General features: G+C 31.6%; 2 protein-coding genes across 3 annotated transcripts; both read left to right on the top strand.

Annotated features, from left to right (window-relative positions):
- The first annotated feature begins 1,169 nt into the window (after positions 1 to 1,169).
- Positions 1,170 to 2,995, top strand: LOC112019869 (temperature-induced lipocalin-1). Its single transcript, XM_024052412.2, has 2 exons — positions 1,170 to 1,682; positions 2,430 to 2,995. The coding sequence occupies exons 1-2, from the start codon at positions 1,311 to 1,313 to the stop codon at positions 2,613 to 2,615; spliced, it is 558 nt and encodes a 185-aa protein (XP_023908180.1). The 5' UTR covers positions 1,170 to 1,310; the 3' UTR covers positions 2,616 to 2,995.
- A 13,168-nt stretch (positions 2,996 to 16,163) lies between these two features.
- Positions 16,164 to 18,261, top strand: LOC111983239 (dof zinc finger protein DOF2.5). 2 transcript variants are annotated; one of them, XM_024014906.2, is made up of 2 exons: positions 16,164 to 16,425; positions 17,036 to 18,261. In XM_024014906.2, the coding sequence occupies exons 1-2, from the start codon at positions 16,399 to 16,401 to the stop codon at positions 17,840 to 17,842; spliced, it is 834 nt and encodes a 277-aa protein (XP_023870674.1). In that variant the 5' UTR covers positions 16,164 to 16,398; the 3' UTR covers positions 17,843 to 18,261. The 2 variants fall into 2 exon arrangements, with proteins under 2 accessions (XP_023870674.1, XP_065616532.1); XM_065760460.1 differs by lacking the exon at positions 16,164 to 16,425 and adding an exon at positions 16,446 to 16,733.
- Positions 18,262 to 22,442: the final 4,181 nt, after the last annotated feature.

A 22,442-nucleotide genomic window follows, 5' to 3' on the forward strand; every position in this document is an offset into this window, starting at 1 on the left:
TTAATGAAACTTGGGCAAAAAGAATGAAATAAAGAACCTGAAGTTGATGCAAATTAAACGGGTAAGCATAATCTATCTGCATTGGTTGAGGAATGCTACCGTCAAAAACTATTTTATAACATTTTTACAACTGTCAATATAGCTAATTTCTTATTGGTTTTCATTTAAACTCACCATTAACATCACTTTTTTATTTACTAATAATCACTCACCACATCAGTAGTTTATAAAATTTTTTTGTAAAAAGAATTTGCATCTTTAGTATTACTCTTATTCCTAAATCAATATAAGTAATGCTAGAGATACAAACTTTTTTACAAATTTTTTTTTTCAAATTGCTGATGTAGTGAGCGATTATTGGTAAATAAAAAAGTGATGTTAATGGTGAGCTTAGATGAAAGAGAAATAATATGTCTACAATATTTTTACAACAAATCCTAAGTGACAGGTTGTTACTGGTTGATTTTGTTGGGACAAAAAAGTAATTTTAGTGTTAGTTTCAAATTTGAACTAATAACAATTAACCACCTATAATTTGTTATAAAATAATTTGTAACTATAACATTACTCTTAGGAATAATATAGTAAATACAAATTATTTTACAAAATTTTTTATTATTAGTAAATAAAAATATATATTAATGATGAGACATCATATTGCCGACAAACCTGATTAATGCTCAAAGAATAGTCTAGAATAGGATAATATTAATTATCCTCTTTTTATAGTATCAAAAATCTCATTTCATAAGTTACTATCAAAATTTTCTCTCTTTTCCCATCCTGTTCCCTGTGGGACCTTTATACGCCCAATCTCAAGTTTTCTCAATACCTTCAAATTCTTGATCTGAATATTGACACATTCGGCTCCATGTTTTTTCTTCATCACCAAGTCTTTCGTTTGTTGTTTCTTAGCCAAATAGAAACTTACTCACCAAGGTTTTTTTTTCTTTTTTTTTTCTTTTTTTTTTTTCAAATTACCAAAAAAAAAAAGTCAAAAACAAAGTCAAAAACAATCACGAGTTTTCAGAAAACTCTTATCCAATAAATTAAAAATAAAAAATAAAAAATAAAATAAAAATAAAAAAAATAAAAAAATAAAGAAAAAGACGCCAAATGTACTAGAAACTCCCATATTACAAGCCACAGACGTAAGGTTCATAGGCCTCCACGTATCGATCACTTCGACCTTATCAAAAGGTGACCAGCCTACAACATCAAAAACCCTCAAAATCCCAGAAAGCAAAGAAGCTCAAAACTCTATCTGAGTCTCTCTTCTGCAACAACTGTGACACACAACACAAGCAAATATGGCCAACAAAGAGATGGAAGTGGTGAAGGGTGTGGACCTAAACAGGTACATGGGACGGTGGTATGAGATAGCTTCATTCCCATCAAGATTTCAGCCCAAGAATGGTGTGAACACAAGGGCTACATACACTCTGAGAGAGGATGGGACTGTGAATGTGCTGAATGAGACCTGGACTGATGGGAAAAGAGGGTACATAGAGGGCAGTGCATACAAGGCTGATCCCAACAGTGATGAGGCTAAGCTCAAAGTTAAATTCTATGTCCCTCCATTCCTGCCCATCATCCCTGTGGTTGGGGACTACTGGGTTTTGTACCTTGATGATGATTATCAGTATGCCTTGATTGGCCAGCCTACCAGGAAGTCTCTTTGGGTATGCCTTTCAACCTTTTCATCTATTTTTTTAATGCCAATTTGTGATCTTTTAGATTCATTATTGATATTGTTCTTGATTTTATTTATTTATTTGATAAGCTTGGTTTTATTTGGTTTTGCACAATTTCAATTACTTTTTCCTTGATAGTATGATGCTACAATAAATTTCACAACATACTTTACGATTACAAACTATATATGGAGGTGGTATAATTAAAATGAGTTAGGCCATGGTTGAATGCGAAAATGATGTTACACTGATCACAATTCACTAGTAGTGAAATTTGTTCAGTATTTGTTCCTACTGTTTGCGTATTTGCCTTTTGAGGTTGGCTTACTATTCTGTTAGGCCTATGAATTCCGTTGTCTCTTCATTGTTAATTATTTTATTCATAAAAAAGAAAAAAGAATGCTTGTTTATAAGGGGAGTTAAGGGTTGGTAAACTTTTTTTTTTTGGAGAAAGAGTTAAGAGTTGTAACTTAGTTGGATGATTCCTTGATGATAAAATAATGGCTTATAAATATATATATATATATATCTTTCCTTACAATAGTTGGCTTGTTATAACTTACAAGTTTATTCTTGCATATGAAAATTTTCTCAATTTTAAAAGATACCCAATTGTCAAAATTTTCCATAAATATTCTAAAATTTTGTGTTTTCTTCAGATTTTTTCTAGGCATAAATGGTATCATAAATCAGAATCAATTAATTCTATTTATCTTTTTGGTGGTTTTTCCTTAGATATTATGCAGGCAAACCCACCTAGATGAAGAGATTTACAATCAGCTACTTCAGAAGGCCACAGATGAGGGCTATGATGTTAGCAAGCTCCACAAGACACCACAGAGTGATCCTCCACCATCGGGAGAGGAAGGCCCTAAGGACACCAAAGGCTTTTGGTATTTTAAATCCCTTCTGGGAAAATAGGGAGAATAGCGTTTGTATATATGGTGTGGTTTTGACTGTTTCCAATATATACATAAATAAAGATCAAAACCACCCCTGATTGCAGCATCCAGATTAGGGATATATTTGTGTTATTTTTTGCTGGCTATTTTAGTTTTTGTAAAGCAAGAATGAGTATATGTAATATATTTTTTTTTGCTAAACAGGTATATGTAATATGTTGGGTGCCTAGGCCCTAGACTTTGAATTATTTTTTTTTTTTTTTTGGTGGGACTGTAAAGCCTAAACTATGAAGTTGAAGTTCTGAAAAATGTCCTTTTATTTCATTGGGGCCGTTTTGAGTTTGCTTTAATGTGGAAGTTTGAAAAAAAATTTCAATGATGATTTCACTCCTTTGTACAGCTTTCATTTTAATTTTTTACTGTCTCAAATTTTTTTTTTTTTTTGGTTGGGATTGCAAAGTTATTGTAACTGGACACGCCGTGACTTATAGAAATATGAGAAAATTATTGTGTATTTTTGGAGTATTATAAATGCGTATTTTTTTTACATAAATGGTAAGTTTTATTTATTAAATTTATGGGGAAATTTATCATTAATGTAAGAGAAAGAGTATGTATTTATGGTATTTTGAGAGCAAAAGTAATAAAAAAGAAAAAGATAAAGGAAAATAATAAAGTAGTGTAGAAATCTTTTATATAGGCTTTGATTAAGGAAAACAAAATGAATATGCAGCAGGTTATGATTAGTAGAGAGATTTATTTGAGGAAATTTTATTCGATAAAGATGTTCAAAATTATGGGTTTGGTTTTCTTTGTATTTTTTTAATTAGAATATCTTTTTATTTTAATGAAAAATTGCTACACATTCGTGGCGATTAAAATTTACTATCACTTGCTATTGTATATTTAAAACAAAATAACTTGTCCTTTTAAAAAAGTACCGAAAATAAGTTAAATTCTAAAATTATTAGTTGTATTCAAATTTAAGCAAAGAGTAATAAAAGAAAAAGTAAACTAATAAGAAAAACAATAAATGTGGTCAATTATAACTAATCTATTGAGTATTTATAGCTAACCCTGAAAATTTATATTAATTAACACAATTTAGGTTAATTAACACTATTTACATTAGATATTAGCATTTTGTTGAAGGATTTTTTTAGTTAAATATTTTGTTAAGTAAGTTTTTTAGTTAAATATTTTTCGTTAAAGATTAATAAAGGTATGGTTTATTGAACACTTAAATTGGTATAATAAAATATTGGTTAAAATTCAAAACTCATTTTCTATAAGTTTCACCATTTTTCATTTCAGTTTTATAAGTTTAAGTTTTATCATTTCAGTCCTTTAAGTTTTATTTATTTCCAATTAAGTTTTTCGTTAATGTGTTGTTAGTTTCTGTCGTTAACTTTTTATTTTTTTATTTTTTATTTCTTAATTTTAGAAAAAACGTTAATTGAAATTTAAAAAAGAAAAAGAAAAAAAAAAAAGGAAAATCGGTTGGAATGCAACCTCAAAACCATTCATATCTAGAGCAAAGCAATTGTGGTTCTTCATGGTTACTATATTTTTTCTAAAATTAAAAATTAAATAAAAATAAATAAAGTTAACAGTAGAAACTAACAGCATATTAACGGAGACTTAATTGGGAATGAATGAAATTTAGAGGATTAAAATGACAAAACCCAAACTCATAGGATTGAAATGAAAAATCGTAAATCTTAGAGGGTAAGTTTTGCATTTTAACCTAAAATCTTACAATATTTTTTTAACACATTTATTTTGAATTGTGATAAATTACGATGCATTTTGTCTAGAATTTTGAAAGTTTAAATCTCTCATCTATCAACTATTAAATTATTAAAAAAAATGATGAGTCTCAACATAATCTTATTTTATTTTGATTTATAACTAACCCCTCAACTTGTCAAAATTTTATGTGCCGCTAGAGTCACTATATTTATAACTCATTTTGAACTATTTTAAAGATGCTTCCTGCAAGAGAATCCGAGGCGTTTGACCATTGGAATCCTTGGAACTTATCCGGTAGGTGGCGTTTTCAATTGATTGTGACTTCTCTGTTACTGTTGGTCCCTTTTTGTCTCTCATCTCATGAGTTGAGATATTTTGGGTGTGTTTGGATTGAACTTATTGTTGCTGAAACTGAAAACTGAAAACTGAAAACTGAAAATACTGTAGCAAAATAATTTTTAAATGTGTAAATAGTACCGTGAGACCCATTTTTAATATTTTTTTGTGCGTGAACAGTGCCAAAACAGTGCATAAACAGTGTTTTTGTCTCCGAACAGTAAAATCATGTGATTTTACTGTTCACTTTTCCGGAAAAAAAAAAAAAAAAAAAAAAAAAGGCAAAACGTGAAACGTGGACTCAGCAAACGCTGAGTCCAAACGGCCTCAGAGTTACTTTAAGTAGCTAGACTTTGTCTTTACTTGAATTAGTATTTTGCACGTGAAGGACTACAATTCTATTGATAGAAGGACTTGTATCTTAGCCGACTTAAAAGCATTCAGTGGGGTTAAAAATTTAGCTATTTAGCTCCATTAAAAGTTACTTTATTTGTTTTACCTACACACATACTGCAGCAGTGGATTTATTTTAACTTTCAACATAATAAAATAATATAAACATTACAGTAAAATAATATAACCCCTACAATAAAATAATATTTCTCACTACCCAAAAAATCCATAGCACTAACCACAACCACCTCTACCATCAACCACAACCATAGCTACAACACCACCACCTCCACCAGCACCAGCAGTCCATAGCAGGAAAAAAAAAAAAACCAAATCTCCAATCTTTTTTTCCAACCCAGACCAAACAAAATACTAATCACAAACAAAATAAAAAATCACCAATCACAAACAAGCACAACGTTGGCGAGCTAGGTCGGCAGAAGGGGTGGGTCGGCGAGTTCCATGGGTTTCCCAGTCAGGTACCTAATATCCACGAGCAAGCACAACTACAAGCAAGCACTCCGATCAGCGGTGTGGGTCTGAGGCTGATTGGCAGCTTAGGACGGCTGGTGGGTCGATGACGAAGAGTTTCGGTGGCGGCAATGTTGACGATAAGTCGGGCTGGCAGCAGTAAACAGAGTGAGCTTGAGAGACCGGAGTTGAGAGAGTAAGCTAGAGAGAGAGAGAGAGAGAGAGAGAGAGAGAGAGAGAGAGAGAGAGAGGCACGGTATGATAAAAGAATGAAAAAAAAAAGGAGCAAGTGGTATTATTTTAATCTCTAGGCAGAATAAAAATAATATTTTTTGTTTAGCTCTCATGAACAGTGCACATTTATCTATAAATGTGCAGTGTAGCAATGGAGTTAAAAAAAAAAAAAAAAGATTTAGCTCCACTGCTGGAGCATGATTTTGGTGTTTGAGGAGCTAAAATATAGCAATATACCAATATAGCACCATTGTTGTGAGTGCTCTAACATCCTATATAACCAATGTGTTGTGGCAATTGAAAAGCGTGAAAATAGAGTGTGTGGGTATGAGAAAAAGAGGCTCTCCTTTGTTTAGTTCTTTTATATTTGTGGGTTGCAATTTTGAATAGTGAGAGAGGTTTGTTGCTGCTTGGTTCTACAGTTTGGTGATTTGCTCTTTCTTGGTGTGTTGCAACTTTTGAATTTGCTTTGTGACTATCTCTTTTGGTTTTTGCGCAATTCGTATTTGGTATTTGTGAACCTTTGGTTCTTTGTTTTGTATTTGTGAGAGAGAGCTATTTGGGTATATTTGGGATTTGGGTTTGTAAGAGTGCCTTTACACCAATTTGTATTATCCCAAATTTGTTATAGTGAAATTTTTTCGTCGTCGCCCGTGGATGGAGGCTATTGCCGAACCAGGTAAATTCTTGGTGTTTTGTGTCTATTTTCTTTTTGGATTAATTTTCTTCATCCTATTGATTAGTTTGGAGATCTTTCTTAAGCCTAAAATATTTTCAAAATCAATCTTGATAATTTGAGCTTCCACTATTTTACAACATATTAAGCTCTATATTTTACAATGAAATCACTGGATGGTATTTATATTAAGCTAAATCTTAGACTAACCATAAACTAGTCTAGGATGCAACATTTGCACTACAAATAAGATTTGGATTATCTTACTTATATGTCGAGTAAGATTATGATTACTTTGCTTGCACTCTTAAGTATAATTATATACAATAAACCTAACTAGAGTTTTATAATAGACTTATGTTTTAATTACTACTAGGCCTTGAAATCTCTAACAGTCACGAATCATAACTATTTTTTTAAAGAAAATCCCAAAATGGCATATGGTCAGGCATAAGATAAAAAATTCCGCATGCCAATGCAATATTTTTTCAAAACCTGAACCCAACTTTTGTTATGTAGGCTAAAATTTTGTGCTGGGTCTCACATATTAATCCCAAAATTGGAGCTAGTCCGAGTTCGGGGATTCAATTCGAGCAAAAGGAGTTCATAGTCATAGCCTTATACCCTATATGGACTATGGAGGTAGGCTACCCACATTTCACATCGTTAAATCGATCATCCTCTGCCTAGATCGGTATGAGTCTTTATTTTAATTATTCAATCATTGTTACTTTGTTCGTATAATCTGGGGTTTTGAAGAATTTTTTGGGGGGTTTTCAGGTGTTGAAAATTACAAATCCATTTTTGAAATCTATTTGTATGATAAGATTGACATTTTGATGATCTACTGTAGTGAATGCTAGGCTATTAAGAAGCAACACGTTCATGGAATAAGTACAGTTGAAATTAGAATATTAAAGTTGATGAGTGAAAATATAAGTAAGATAGAATACGAAATGAAGAACTTAAAAATGGAATTAGTGACTTTTACTAATGTAAAAAGAAGAGAGAGTCACTTGAGATGATTTAGTTATGTGTAAAGAAAAATAATTAATGCACTAATAAGAAAGTGTTATTTGATTCAAATTGAGTGAAGGAAAATAGGTAGAGGACACTAAAAAATGCGGGGGCTTTGGGCCGCGTTTGAAAAAACGCAGCCATAGATGTGCTATAGCCCCGTTTTTATAAAACGGGGCTTAAAGACCTGACCTGAAGCCCTGTTTTGAAAATGAGGCCATAGACTGAGTCTTCAGCTGTGTTTTATTGGGCTTGGGCCGCATTTAAAACACGGCCAGTTATGGCCCTGTTTCAAAACCGCGACTCTAGGCCATTATGCATTTTAATTATTTCGCAAACATAAATTTTTTATTTTTTATTTTCTATTAACTCGAGCCGCATTTTAAACATGCAGCTCTAGGTTTCCTAAAGCCGCATTTTTTAGATGCGGCTTTAAATTTGGTCTGAAGCCGCGTGTAAAAACCACGGCTTGAACTATGGTGTAAAGTCGTGCGATTAAAACGCGGCTTCAGCCAGGGATCTGGATGCATTTTTTAAACGGGGCTTCAGGCCAAAACCTATAGCCACATGTTAAAAATGCAGCTCTAGGATTTGTATAAATAGCATAGTAAAAAATATTTTAACCCTATTTCAAAAGCTCTCAGCTCTCAGCTCTCATCCTTCACCGATTCCCTTCATCCTCATCCTCACTCACCATCGCTGACCCACTAAATCTCACTGCTGCCACTACATCTCACACACCATCACTGACCCACGCACCATCACCGTCCCACTTTCTAAGATCGATCTTCATAAAACACCGACGATTTGTCAAGCACCGAGTCGACTTAGGCGAGTTTACCCCCTTTTTCTCTCTTTCCTTCAAATTTCTATTGTATGCAATTTTCAATTTCGCGATCTGGGTCTTCGAGTTTCAACTTTTAACTTTTCTTGTTTATGCTTCGATTTCTAGGGTTTTGAATCTCACCCTTACTTCGGTAATCCGAGGAATTTTCGAGCTGAATAGGAGGACTACAAACAAGGTCTGCAAGTATTTCCTTTTTAAATGTTTAATTATAATTTTAAATTAAAATGTTTTACTAACTATGGTTCGTGTAGATTGTAAACTAGTATGTCTTTGTATTTTTACACTGGTATTTTGGTTCAGTTGTGTGGATTTAAACCTGTTCATTGTATCGGACATTTTCTGTCTTTGCTTCATTTTATTTGCATTGCATTATAGGAAGCATGTAGTATTTAGTGTTTGGATGGTCTTATGTGTTTGTTGTGATAAACTAATTGATAAACCGATGTCCTATATTAACGAAAGGTTTTTTTTTTTTTTTTGGAGAATATGGAACTAAAAAGAGAATTTGGTGGTAGTTTTTGGTCCATGTGCACTGCAAGAAGTATTGGGTTGGTAAGATAGCAATAAATAGTTAATCAATATATGTATCTTAAATTTTTTATTTTGATTATTTTAGTTTTTGAGCCTTAGTCTAAATTTGTTAGTTAGATTGAATTTTGTATATTGAGACTTAGTTTTGATGAATATAAAAAATGAGGCCTAACCGTATGTATAACTGAATTTGTTGAATAGTGAATAAATGAATTAAAGCCTAACTGTTTTATTATACCTAATTAAGTGGTCCCAATAACTCAGATTTAGACATCTTAGCTTATGTAGGTTTTTTGAGCTACAATAGGTTGGTAATTTCTCAACTTGAGTAGGTCATGATGTTTGTTTGCCGAACAAATGTGTTTTGAGGTTGTGTCTGTTTGAGAATTTCTTATTTTTTCATAACTCATTTGATAATGTGAGACAAAAAGCTAGACAGTAGCTTCTTTTTAACAAGTTGAAAGTTAGATTATTTAAAATAAAATTGAGACAAAACATAGTGTAAGACTAGCAAACAGTGGATAATTTAAATAAAAAACGCGTTTTTAATCGGTTGCCAAACACACACTATGTCTTGCTCTAGGCTTGAAATGATCTCGTAGACATTATGTTGAAGATGACTTCATCAAGGCGGAATTGCATATAACATAAATTCAATGTTGTGAGAGGTGGCATGTGGAACTAAATTTTTTGAAACTAAGTTTACTATATCCACACTACTTTGAAGTAATACATAATTGCAAAGGAAATAAGTTCGACCCTAAGATAAACTACTTAATTATAAGGAAAAGATAAAACATACATTGGAAAGAAACTTACTTGCATTAACGTAACTAGACAACGTAAGTAGTGCTGATTTTAATTTAGAAAGTAAAATGCAAAGATAAACAAGTAGAGAATATAGGTGTTTGATGTGTCAGTTTCTGACCTGCAAGCCTTATTAGTGGCCAGTTTGGATTGAGGGAAAGGGAGAGGCATATTGTATAGAGTAGAGTTGGCTGAAAATTAGCCTTATTTTCAGCCAACTTGACTCTACTCCCTTAATCGAAATTGACAGTAGTAATTAAGGTTGACGGTTATGAGCAATTGTTAATATATTTGGGGCATTCGAGGGTGACGATTATTAATTCTTCACTTTACCTACTTGAATGGTGACTATTATTTATTTCCGTAATTTTCACTGTTCATAACTTCATCTCATGTCCACATCAATGATCCAAATCTGGTTTTCCTGCTTTGTTTCAATTTAGGGTTCGGCCTTTGTAATATCTTTTTGTGGGTTTATTTTTATTTTTTTTTGTTTTGGTTTTTTTTTTAATAGAAAAAGGGTCGGGAATTTTGTGTGTTTGATTTTCTGATTTTGGGTTACAATTTTTATAGAAAATTGAATTTGGGTTTGGGTTTATTGTTTTCAAAGAAAAAAATTGTTCGAGATTAGATTTTGTCATTTATATATATACAGAGACAATGATATTGGAGTCTACCTTGATAATTGATTTGATTCTGATACAATAGGTAGCATTTTATATACTACAAAGACTTGGAAGGTTCGTAGTCATTGATTAGAAACTTATATACACATATATATAAATACACTCAAATATATATATATATATATATATTATTCATGTATTTATTATGTAATATTTTAATGTAAAAAATACACAAGACGAGTATATTCACTATATTTTGTTTATTTGTAAAGGATTTTTTTTTTTTGGGCATGAATAAGTTTTTATCTTTTTTTTCTTCAAAGTTAAAATTTCACTTTTGAATGAAAGTATTTTTTATAGTTCGATAGATACTGAGTACAATTTACGTAAATTTACATAAATTTATGTTATTATGTAATTATCCAAAAAATTTATTTCTTATTATACAATTTTTATTTGATAAAAACAACAATTGATTTTTGGTGTAGGCAAAATTTGAATCCTAATTTTTTTTTATTTAACTATAAAAGACTTTACCAATTATGCTAATTGAAATCAACCTTATTCCACAATTTCTTACAAAGAATAATAAATTATAATATAAAGGATTTGAAGTCCTATTACCTCTTTTTTTATCACTTTTGAAAGATAAAAATAATTTGTTTCCTTATGTTAAAACTCTAAGGGTACGTTTGGTATGCTATAATAACTCTTGTAATGGAATAGCTATTCATGTGTAATATCAATTCGGTCATTTGGTTGCATCTTTATTACATAGATTAATTATTACATTGGAATAACTATTCTTTAAATTGAAGAATAGCTATTCCTCTTTAAAATGGATGTAATAGCTATTCTTTAGTGTATATAATAGGTTTTAAAATTATTATATTTCCAGAAATGTAAAGTTTCCTTATACATCTTCTTTTACAAGTTTTCCATATGTAACAACCAAACTTATTAATAGTAATAATTATTCTATTACAATGTCTTCTATTCCTAATAATAAAGATTATTATTCCTAATGTAATCTACATTCAGTGTATCAAACGTACCTTAACTTCATTATTTCCCTTTTCTTTTTCCCACCTCCACTTTCCTTTTATAAGTTTTGAACCTTAAAAAGAAGATTTTCTTTTGTCATTCGAATGAATTTTGACATTTAAGAGAGAGATAATAGTGCAGTAAATAAATATGATAAATTCACCAAAAATATGAAAAATAAAATAAAATTGTAATTGCACAGGGGAGGTTGTAAAGTAAAACTATTAATATTTTTTGGCAAGCCAATGGAAAATTTCCGCCCTTTGACTCCCCTAGCTCTGCCCGTGAGGAATACCAAATTTTTTTTAAGAAAATGACAAGTTAACTAAAAAGGTGATATAGGATATAATAAAGCGTTAGAGGAAGAACACATGCTCGGGTCATATTAGATTATTTTGGATACTTAACCGATCTTAAAATTTTGGGACTAAAATTGTATTGTTATTAAATTGATATTTTGGTCATTTTATAAAATATATTAAGAAAATAATCAAGAGATACAAGATTTATGGAAAATTATAAAATACATTAGGAGTAACTTAAATGTGTACTCACTTTTTTCACATAATAGTTTTTTTTTTTTTTGAAGAAACAGTAATATTTATTAAAATACACAAACACGAAAGTAGTATATAAAGTTTTTAAAATAGGCTGATAATATATTACATAACCAGAGCACCACTACAAAAGGGCCTAACCTTTGTAGTAGAAGCCTAGGCCTAACCTTTGTAAAACCTACTATTTATCATTTATGTAAGAAGGAGGCATGTATTTATTATATTCCTAGAGTATCGATCGTATAATTACAAGATCCACATGATTGATTTATTTGCAATTCTTTGTAGGATGGCATCTCTTTCATTATATAAAACATTTTGTAAGGAAGTCATAACAATTTTTTTTTGGAGAATAAATCATAACAATTTTAAATGGTTTAAATTGTTCCGTTTCAGAAATTTTAATTTTTAAAAATTATTCCTTAAATTAGTTCTTTTTATTTATATCCGCATCAACTTTAAAAATATGTTTACTTTTTAAATGACCTTTATAAGAGAGAAATTTGAATCCTGATTCTACACATAAAGCAAACAGTGAGTTATATAGCTCTTATTGTATAACCAATAACTTAATAATATCCAAAGATTTACACCATATCGAGATTAGTTTCAGCTTTGTTAACTATACTTCTAGTTTTAACAATTGAAGTATACCCACCAAGAGTCTCCCGATGTTTTTGATGAAAATGTTCAAGATTCAAATTCTTTATATTCCATTATAACTAATGAATCATTAAAAAAAAAAAAAAAAAACTTTTTTATGTAAACCCATTACCCTTCACCTTGTCAACTAGAATAACTTTCAATCGCCAAAAGAGACGCATTCTCTCTGACTTCATTAGAGTAGTTAATCGCATACTTTTCTTTTTTGTTGAGAAAGTAGTTAATGGCATACTTGTCTCTGTAAAAGTGCTTTTATTATTATTAGAGGTGCATAATTCAGAATGACGTGAAAGAACACTTTCAAAATAAAGAAAATGACTCACAGTTATTTATCTTATTGAAAATTATTACCAAAAAAAAAAAAAAAAGCATGATCCATGCCATAATGGACGAACGTTTTGTGCCACCTATATTTAGTTTGTACAGCATTCCACTTCCTCTGTAGTCCCATTTCCTACATGAAATGATCATCATTGATAAATTCCTAGAAACAAAGATCGCCCTCATACCATGTTCCGATCATGAATTTATTATGTCATCCGTGATAATTTAATACAACACCACCATCCAGAAGGAATTGATGACAAAAGCTATTCATTAGGTACACAACTTGTCACTATTATTACATGATTATATAGTTTATCAAAACCAGAAATAAGTAATTGATTACGAGATATATATAATATTCTTGATGATAAAGCAGTTATATATCTAATCCTTTTTTTGATAGCTAGATAAGAATCATAAGATAAGATTTTAACTTGTAACCAGTAGCTATAACTTCATTTAATCTCTAATATATATATTTTCATTGGATGTGAATTTTGATAGGCTAAAAACGTATTAACCCGTTGTGATGGATTAATTGATTAATTACCCAAATTTATTAATAAATCAAATTAACATGCAAAGTGCGTGGCACAAACAAATCACCAATAACTAAAGTATGCAGCGGAAAATAAAATGACACAGTGATTTATTTATGAATGAGGAAAACTTACACGGCAAAAACTCCACCAGGTGATTTTAAGGTCACCACTCCTGAAATTCTACTATTATCACAACAAGCGGTTACAAGTAAAGGAATCCTAGTATCTTATGCTAACTTACAATTGAACTTTTATCCCAATACCCAATTGTACTTGTTCTATAGTGAGAATTTCTCCTTTTGATGTACGGCTCCTAAGTACGTGATTAACCAACTGTGTGGATCCCAGTACATGACTTCAATCACCAACTAGAGAAGATTGTTGGCTGCAAAGTTCTTCAGTTCATTCATACGATGAAGATTAAGAAGATGCTTGGTCACAAAACCCTACGGTGTACAACTACAACTACTTCTTCAGAGAGATAAACTAGGCAAAAATTTTGTTTCTGGTCACAATTTGCTTGAGCAAAGTTTTCTTAATGCTTGTGCAACTTGTGTATTTTTTGATGGCCCTTAAAATAATCCTTTTATATGCCTAGAGTTAGGAGAAAAGAAGGCTTAAAGATACATTCACGGATTCTAAGAAAATCAGATCAGAATTCTGAAATTCTTAAACCTCGACAGATAGGAGCTGTTGAGAAACTGTCGAGCAGGTGTCGAGCACATGGGGCTGAAATAGCTTTCTTAAACTTGATAAATGCAGTTGTCGAGTTTTAATGAATTTGCACTATTTAACTTGTTTCTTGGACAGACTTGAATTGTTTCAACACTTGATCTTGAAACCTTGTTTTTTGAAGAATTAAGAACACCTAGATCTACTCAATTATAAGTAAAGTACGTCTTGTCAAATGATTAGCCAATTACATAAAAGAATGACATATGTTCTTAACAAGTGAAACACATATGTCTTAACAAATTTTGACAAATCTACCATTAAATTGCATTTTATTCTTATATCATCCATGCTTATAAAATTTTCAAAAGATCAATAGCTGTGTTATGACTCAAATATTTAAATTTCAAGTTTTAAAGTTTAAAATTATGCATAAAAAAGGTTAATGGATTGAATAGTAAATAATATCTAATTGACACAAAATTTGACATGCGTATTAAGGATATAAAGAACATATAATCTAACGGTTAAATTTTCAAAATATATAATAATGTTAATATTTTTTAGTGTAAGTTGTAGTCAATAACTACAACTAAAGTTGTAACTAAACTTTATTGTAACGTTCATTTCACGATAATTGTTTTCATTATCAAACTTAAACACAAATTAAATTTAAGTATAAACCCAATTCAAATCTCAAACCTCTTGGTCGGCCGAATTATAAAGATTCTAAAAAGATCATATAATTAAGGAAGGCCATGAGAAATTGCTACTGAGATACTGAGCCCTTGGCTTATTCGAAAGAATTCAAACCCGTAGGTGTCACCATCATAAAAAGAAACACCCAGCGAGCACAAAGATTTCTCATCCATCCTACCGCGCATTATCTGGGCTCCACTTACACCCTCATTTGTCTCTTCCTGTCGGCTTTCCACTTTCTTTTTCCTCTCCTTCCATCACCTTTCATTTTTTTTCTTTCTTTCTTTCTTTTAAAATTTTGAACTTGAAGACAAGACAAGGTTCTCTTATTCTCTCTCTTTTCATTTTTTTTCATTTTTCACTCTACCAACTTACAACTTTCACACTAGAGGAATTTTTTTTTTTTATTATTTATAATTTTGTGCTTATTTATTTTCAAAATTTTTTTTTCCAACAATTAAAAAGATAAAATTGTGTGGGATTTTATTAAAAATATGTGTTTGATAAACTAGCAAAACCTTTAGGATTAAAATATGCAAATGTTTTTAAGGATAACTTCACCTTGAAGTTTTTAAAATTACAACAGTAAAGCAAAAGAGTTACCCAAAATAGACGGCATGAGTTTAAATTTTGTTAAAAAATTATAATTCTTACTTTCTACTACAAGTTGATGAGTTGATAGGCCCGAGACTTAAAATCATCCTATTCCATACAATGGACAACTCATAAAATCCCTGTATGATAGGAAAGAGCCATTGGGATTAAAATATATAAGTGATAACTTCATCATGAAGTTTTTGTAAAATCTTCATCCTAAAGCAAACAAGTTAAATCCAAAACAAATGGCATGAGATTATGTTTAAAATTTTGTTAAAAAAATCATCCTATTCCATGATGGACTACTCACAAACATAAAATCCCTGTATGATTTGAAAGAGAATGGGACAAATGCAATTTCCGTAGGATTTCCAATAAACCCTAATTTAAGAGACCTAAGAAGTAAGAAGTCACCGTTTAAAGAGAATATTTTTGATTACTTTGCAAGCAATCCTTAAGGAAGTTACTTTTTGAAAACATTGGGAAAGTTACTACTGCAGGATCCTTTGACAAATTGCATAGGGTATTAGGGTATTAGCCAATCAAATGTGATCTTTATGATAACCCAAACAAAACCCCACCCCTACTCGTGAATGATCCTTAGACAAACACCAAAAGTGGCCAAGAGAAAATCAAGAATAAAGACAATCCTCATTATCAGGTCAAAAAAGAGAAATCGCCCACAGTTCACACTCATTATTCCACCAACAAATTTTAAACAAAATAATAGTAAAGTTGAACAACTAAAAACAAAATCAGACAAAAATTCCCACATAGAATCACACCCACAACAACACAAATGTGTTGATATTTTATAGGTGTAGTCAAAACAAACACAACTTTCTTTAAAGTTTCAGCATTCAAAAGTAAGCCACCACATAAAGCCAGCAAACAAACAATCTGAAACCTTCTTTCTTGCACTAAGATCAGCGGCAGAAGAAGGAGGTGAATCCTCTCTCTCTGAAGTCATCCCTTGCTTTTCTTTCCCTTCCCTTTTCAACTTCCGAATTCATGGATGGTACTGCTCAATGGCCAAAGGTGGGTGGATTTGTTGTATGTCCTTTTTCTTTTCCTATTTAACAACGACTGTGAGCTATTTATTCAGGGTTAGGATTGTTTCATCAAAGCTAACATATATCATTTTCCAATTATTTCTGAAAAAAGTTTTATGGGGTTTATTTCAATGATCTTTTTCTCCATCAGACGATGTTCAAAGTCACTGCAAGTCCCTTTTTTTTTTCATTAGATTAACTTTTGATTCTGTTATTTAAACATGAAAGCACAACACTTTTTCTTTCTTCACTTTTTAGCTTATGTGATAACTGATAAAAGGGAACGGGAAAAAGGTATTATTTGTTATTATTATTGGTTCTTTAGGTTTTTTGTTTCCTTTATGTTCTCTTTTAATATGATTTTCCAAGAGATAAGCTACTTTGTTTCGCTTGTCTACTTGTTATCACTCTTTATGTACTCAACTTGATCCTTTTGTTTTGTTATTGAAATGCCATCTAGCTGTTTAGATCTATAACAGACTTATAGATTATTGTCTAATGACCCTTTTGATTTTTGTAAATGAAACACCTTAATTATTGGTATCCTATTGCTCTGTTTCTCTCTCAATATCTCTCTCTTTTAATGGGGGTCTCAGGGTGAAGGAGTAGGGCTAGTGAAGCCCTTAGAAGGAGTAGCTCCTAGCACAAGGCCTATGTTAGAGAGAAGAGCAAGGCCTCAAGAGCACTTGAATTGCCCAAGGTGTAACTCAACCAACACCAAGTTCTGTTACTACAACAACTACAGCCTCACTCAACCAAGATACTTCTGCAAGACTTGCAGAAGGTATTGGACTGAAGGTGGGTCTCTTAGAAACGTTCCTGTTGGAGGAGGTTCAAGAAAGAACAGGAAGTCTTCAGCAACAGCAACAGCAACAGCAACAGCATCAACTTCATCAAAGATTCCTGATCTTAATCCACCAAACCTTTCACAATTTTCTTCTCAAAATCCAAAGGCCCATGAAGGCCAAGATCTTAATCTTGGTTTCCCAGCTTTCCAGAAGTATCATGATGTATCCCAATATGTTCAAGTGCCCAAAATTGAAAACAATAGCAATCACCAAAACTCTGGCTCTGCTTCCTCTGCTCATCTTTCAGCTTTGGAGCTACTAAGGACTGGAATTGCTTCAAGGGGTTTGAATACTTTTATCCCACCATCTATGCCTGATTCAAGTACACTTTACTCATCATCTGGGTTCCCTTTCCATGAATTCAAACCAACCCATGGGTTTTCTATTGATGGGTTTGGAAGTAGGTATGGAGCTCAAGAGAATGGAGGGAAGCTTTTGTTTCCTTTTGAAGAACTGAAGCAGATTTCAAGCACAAACCAACAGGTTGAACAGAATAAAGGGCAAGGAGGTCCAAGTGGATATTGGAGTGCAATGTTAAATGGAGGACCTTGGTAAATAAAAAATAGCAATGGAAGCAACAAAGCGTTTCTTTAGAGCTTTTCTTTCTTTATCGCTTTTACATGGTTGGTTACTCCTGTTTTATGGTTGATCCAAAACTAACATAGAATACATATTGTTCTTTTGCTTCATTTTAATTTCCTTTTGCTCTTTGAAGCTCATCTCGTGTGGGGTTCAAAAGGGACAGAAGAAAAAGTGAATATAAGGCTTGGTTTTTCCTTCCTAGCAGGCAACGTGGCCTGTATTCATATATTCTTCTGTCAGAATTTGGGCATGTGTTGTATTTTTGCAGGGTTTGGTTCTGAGGACTTGGTCAGAATTTGTAGCAAATATTTGCTCACTTTCCTAATTTGAGTAGAAGAAATGAGTGTCAGAGTTCGAATTGAATGATATGCCCTTTATCTCTTAAATTTCAATCTCTCTCTTCTTTTTTTGTGCACTTCTAGGAATAATGGTCACTTTATAAGTGTAAGTATTTGAGAAGTGTGAGCACGAGTATAAATGCTTATAAAGTGTAAGAGACAAGAGCTAAGTTCAAGTCTCTAAGAGAGAAATTTATACACATATGCACTTAGATTAAGTTAGAATAAAATTTTTATTTTGTATAAAAAAATAAACTAGAAATTAGGAAAATATTTTCTTACCTTTATTTACATCTACTATTTCCCGTTAATATTCATAATTAGTATAAATATATCCGCATTTTTGCACATAAAAATGGAAGTAAAAATGCGACTTTAAGAGCGTATAAGCAAATTTAGTGCAGGAAGAAGGCATGACCCGTAACTTTGACTCTTTGAGAACCTGAATGACAGTAGTAGACCCACTCTAGGAGAGATTTGATGCAAGTAGATAATTACACAGTAAGTAGTAGTTAAGAGTACAATCAAGAAACTACAAGAAGAAGATAAGCATACTGTGGTTTTTTGTTTTTACCCAAAAAAAAAAAAAAAACCCCACTTTACCTGCCCCAACCAAATGCTAACCTAAAATTTTTAATTTCATAAAAAAAAAAAAAAAATGGTAACCTAATATTAATGACATCCACTGAATTTTAGAGGACCCCCTAGGCCCTAGCTAACATCAACTCATTCCCATGAATGATGCCACCTGCTTTCGATAAAATAATACAAAAAGACTTGGACATGAAAAGCCCACCACGTTTTGGTCGTTTAGAGGGACCACCAAACATTCCCTTTGGGCAACCGTGTTGAAATACTATTTCTCCACTAGGTCAATCCATTCCCACGTAGTCTTCCCATAAATAATATATTTATCTTTTTTCCTTTATCACTTTGTTTCAATTTTTTCTATGGAAATCCTCTCTTTTCGCTTACAATAATTTGGGTCGGTGGATTTGATTCTATGTTCTCATTGTTAGGATAATCTACCAATATAATTGAGTTACTTGGCCTCTCTTTTCAATTGATTGTGTGTTTAGGTTTTTTTTTTTTTCTAATTAAAAAATTCATTTATTTGATGAAAGTTGACCAAAAAAAATTGTACGTAGAAAAAGTATTTAAAGCTTTAAATAATCAAATTATATAATAAACAAATGGAAAAAAATTTATCTAAGTTGTTAGGTTTCATAAATGTATTGGTAAACCTTAATACTAAAATATGTTGGACTTAAGTTCGTATCAATAAAATTGTTAAGAGTCTTAAGTTGTCAGAGTTCATAAATGTGTTAAAAACGATAAAATCTTGATTTATTCAAATGTGATGATTTGATGATTGCTCATATCTTTTACATGATCAAGATTTTTGGAGTGACATTTATTTTATTGGAAAGTAGACATTTGGATCTTTAAAAGGGATACAAAATTGACTTAAATTTATCTTGAAATTAGTAACATATAATAATTTGAAGTTGGCATAATTTTTTTGACTACGAAAATTTTGGTTATGAGAAAAAGATATTGTTGGAGTAAAATCACTGCTTATTGCTATCATAATTATACTAGAAAAAGAGATTCTTGCTCAATTTTAACCCTATTTTATGCACTTACATAAACCACTTGTTGCATGACTTTAGAGATAATAAAAACATTTATACTAGAGTTGAATAGATCTAACTTTGTTCCTTTCTTTCTTAGCCTACGTTGAGAAATCATCTTTATGCATTATTTTAAAAATAAGAACCATTGTTTGTTAATCTTTGAAACCTTAAATTTTATGAAAAATAAACAAGAGGATGACATTGAACACGTCCTTAAAACTTGACATGAACGAGTTGCACAATCAAGTTAGATGGTTTTTTTTTTTTGGGTGAACTTATTATGAGAAAAATGAGATTTATTAAAAAAATAGATATCCTTAGTTATAGTGTACATAACTACTGTTACAAAATCTGTCATTTTAAATAGCAAATTGAAAGGTAACTTACCTCACCCCATCAAGAGATCTCCAACAAGGGGAGCCCTTATCTTAGTCTTTTTCTTTTATGTGTAGAAGGTTTGTCAACCTATATGAGGAAGGTAGAGAATGAGAAAAAATGTTACAAGAAGTAATAAGCAGAGACACCCTAAAATCACTCTTTTTTGGGCAGATGATGATAGCATATTCTTTGGTCACGCTAAATTGGAAGAATGTAAGAAGATCAAGAGATTTTGCACGTTTATGAAGAAGAATCTGGCCAAAAAATAAACAAAGAGAAGACCATGTGTTTTTTTAACAAGAATACAATGAGTGCACTAAAGGATCATGTGAAATCCACTTTAAATGCTCAAGTGACGACACAATAAATTAAATACTTAGGTCTCACTGCCATTGATTATCATATAAAAAAAAAAAAAAAAACAAAGAGGTCGAATTCGGATGAAATTGTGTTTAGAGATTAACTCAATGATAAGCAAATCCTGCTGCGATTAAAAAAAATAAATAAATAAAAAGGAAAGAAGAATGCATTGGCTGAAGTGGGAAAGTCTATGTGAATCTAAGTTGTAATAAGCAGGAATGAGATTTAAAGATTTGAAGTCTGTATGTTGCAAAACAAGTGTGGAGCCTAATCAACAAGACTACAACAACCTACACACCCTCCTCTTTCACATTTTAATTAAAAGCCAGATATTTTCGCAAGTGTTCCTTATGGATGCAAAACCGAAACATTCATGGTAAAAATGAAGCACCTTTCACATTTCCATTGAAAGCACACAAGGGCTTTAGAGAGAAGGATTGCACCGATTCTGGAAAGTGACGTGAAACTAATGTCAAAATGCCAAATAAGATCAAGCTCTTTGCATGGTGAGTATGCAAAAGATATTTTACCTACGAAGGCAAGCCTTACTAGAAGAAAGATACTAGAAGAGTCGACAAGCGAAATATGCAAGATTGAGGCAAAAACAACCATTTACGCATTATATTTATATTTTATAGGTATGCAGCAAAGTGAAGGACACTTTGGAAAACACGATTGTGCTGAGTTCGAACATACCCCCAACAACAGCCACGTACGCAACTACGCATCCTGTGAGTTGCATGGGAAGTGTTGGAACACAAACCTATAATAACTATGGCTCGGACAGTGACTTTCGCAAAGAACGTTGCTTTCAGATTACTACTATAAAGAGGTAGTTTGTTGTAACTTGGTGTAGCTTTTACTTTTTCTTTCCCCCTTCAACCCCAATACCCAAACTCACTGAACCCAGTGAAAAAAAAAAAAAAAAAAAAAAAAAAAAAACCCAGAAACTCGAACCCAGTGAAAGAAGAAGAAAAAAAAAAGCCCCAGAAACCCGAACCCAGTGAAAGAAGAAGAAGAAGCCACCTAGTGTGAAAGGAAAAAGAGAAAAAAAAAAAAGATGAAGAAACCGCACGCATTGAACCCAGTGAAGAAAAACAAAGGGTCAAAAGTTGTGGCTGACTCTAACTGTGAGACCAAATATGTGGTGTTATTTACAGAAATGTCATTGAAAACAGAGTTATGAAAACTGAAAACACCTAAAATGTGTTTTCAGTTTCCATAACTCATCAAACAATCATCCAAAACCAAGCCAAACAATCATCCATATGTGGGACCCACTTGTTTTGGATGATGGATCATGAAAACTGAGTGATATCACTCAGTTTTCATGCTATCCAAACAAGCTCTTAGTTTTTACTTACTTTTCAGATACACTTTCCAATAGATTTTGTATCATTTTCTCAATCTCATTTAAATATTATTTCTTTATTCATTCATTATTATTTTTTAATCATCATTTATTCTTCCTATGTTCATTCTCAACAATTATATTTTTCAATGAGAAGTGTTATATCCACAACATTTTTCGCAATACTTTCACAAGAATCACAACAAAATCTTATGTGGAAAGTTGTTGCTAGTTCTACTTTGAACCCATCACTGAAATTATTTTTTTACTCATCAATATTAGCTAATAACAATCTGTTACTTAAAATTTATTGTGAAAATATTGTAGTAGCATTTCTTAATTGTCATTTTTTATTCTTTATATTATTTTTCCTTTCAATTTCATCCATACGATTTTTTTTTCTCTTGTTTTTTCTCCACCACACACGTATACCCACTCTAGCTCTCTCTCTCTCTCTCTCTCTCTCTCTCTCTCTCTCTCTCTCTCTCTCTCTCTCTCTCTCTCTCTCT

This window comes from Quercus suber, unplaced genomic scaffold (genome assembly GCF_002906115.3).
Source record: "Quercus suber isolate HL8 unplaced genomic scaffold, Cork oak 2.0 scaffold_368, whole genome shotgun sequence".
NCBI lineage: Eukaryota > Viridiplantae > Streptophyta > Magnoliopsida > Fagales > Fagaceae > Quercus > Quercus suber.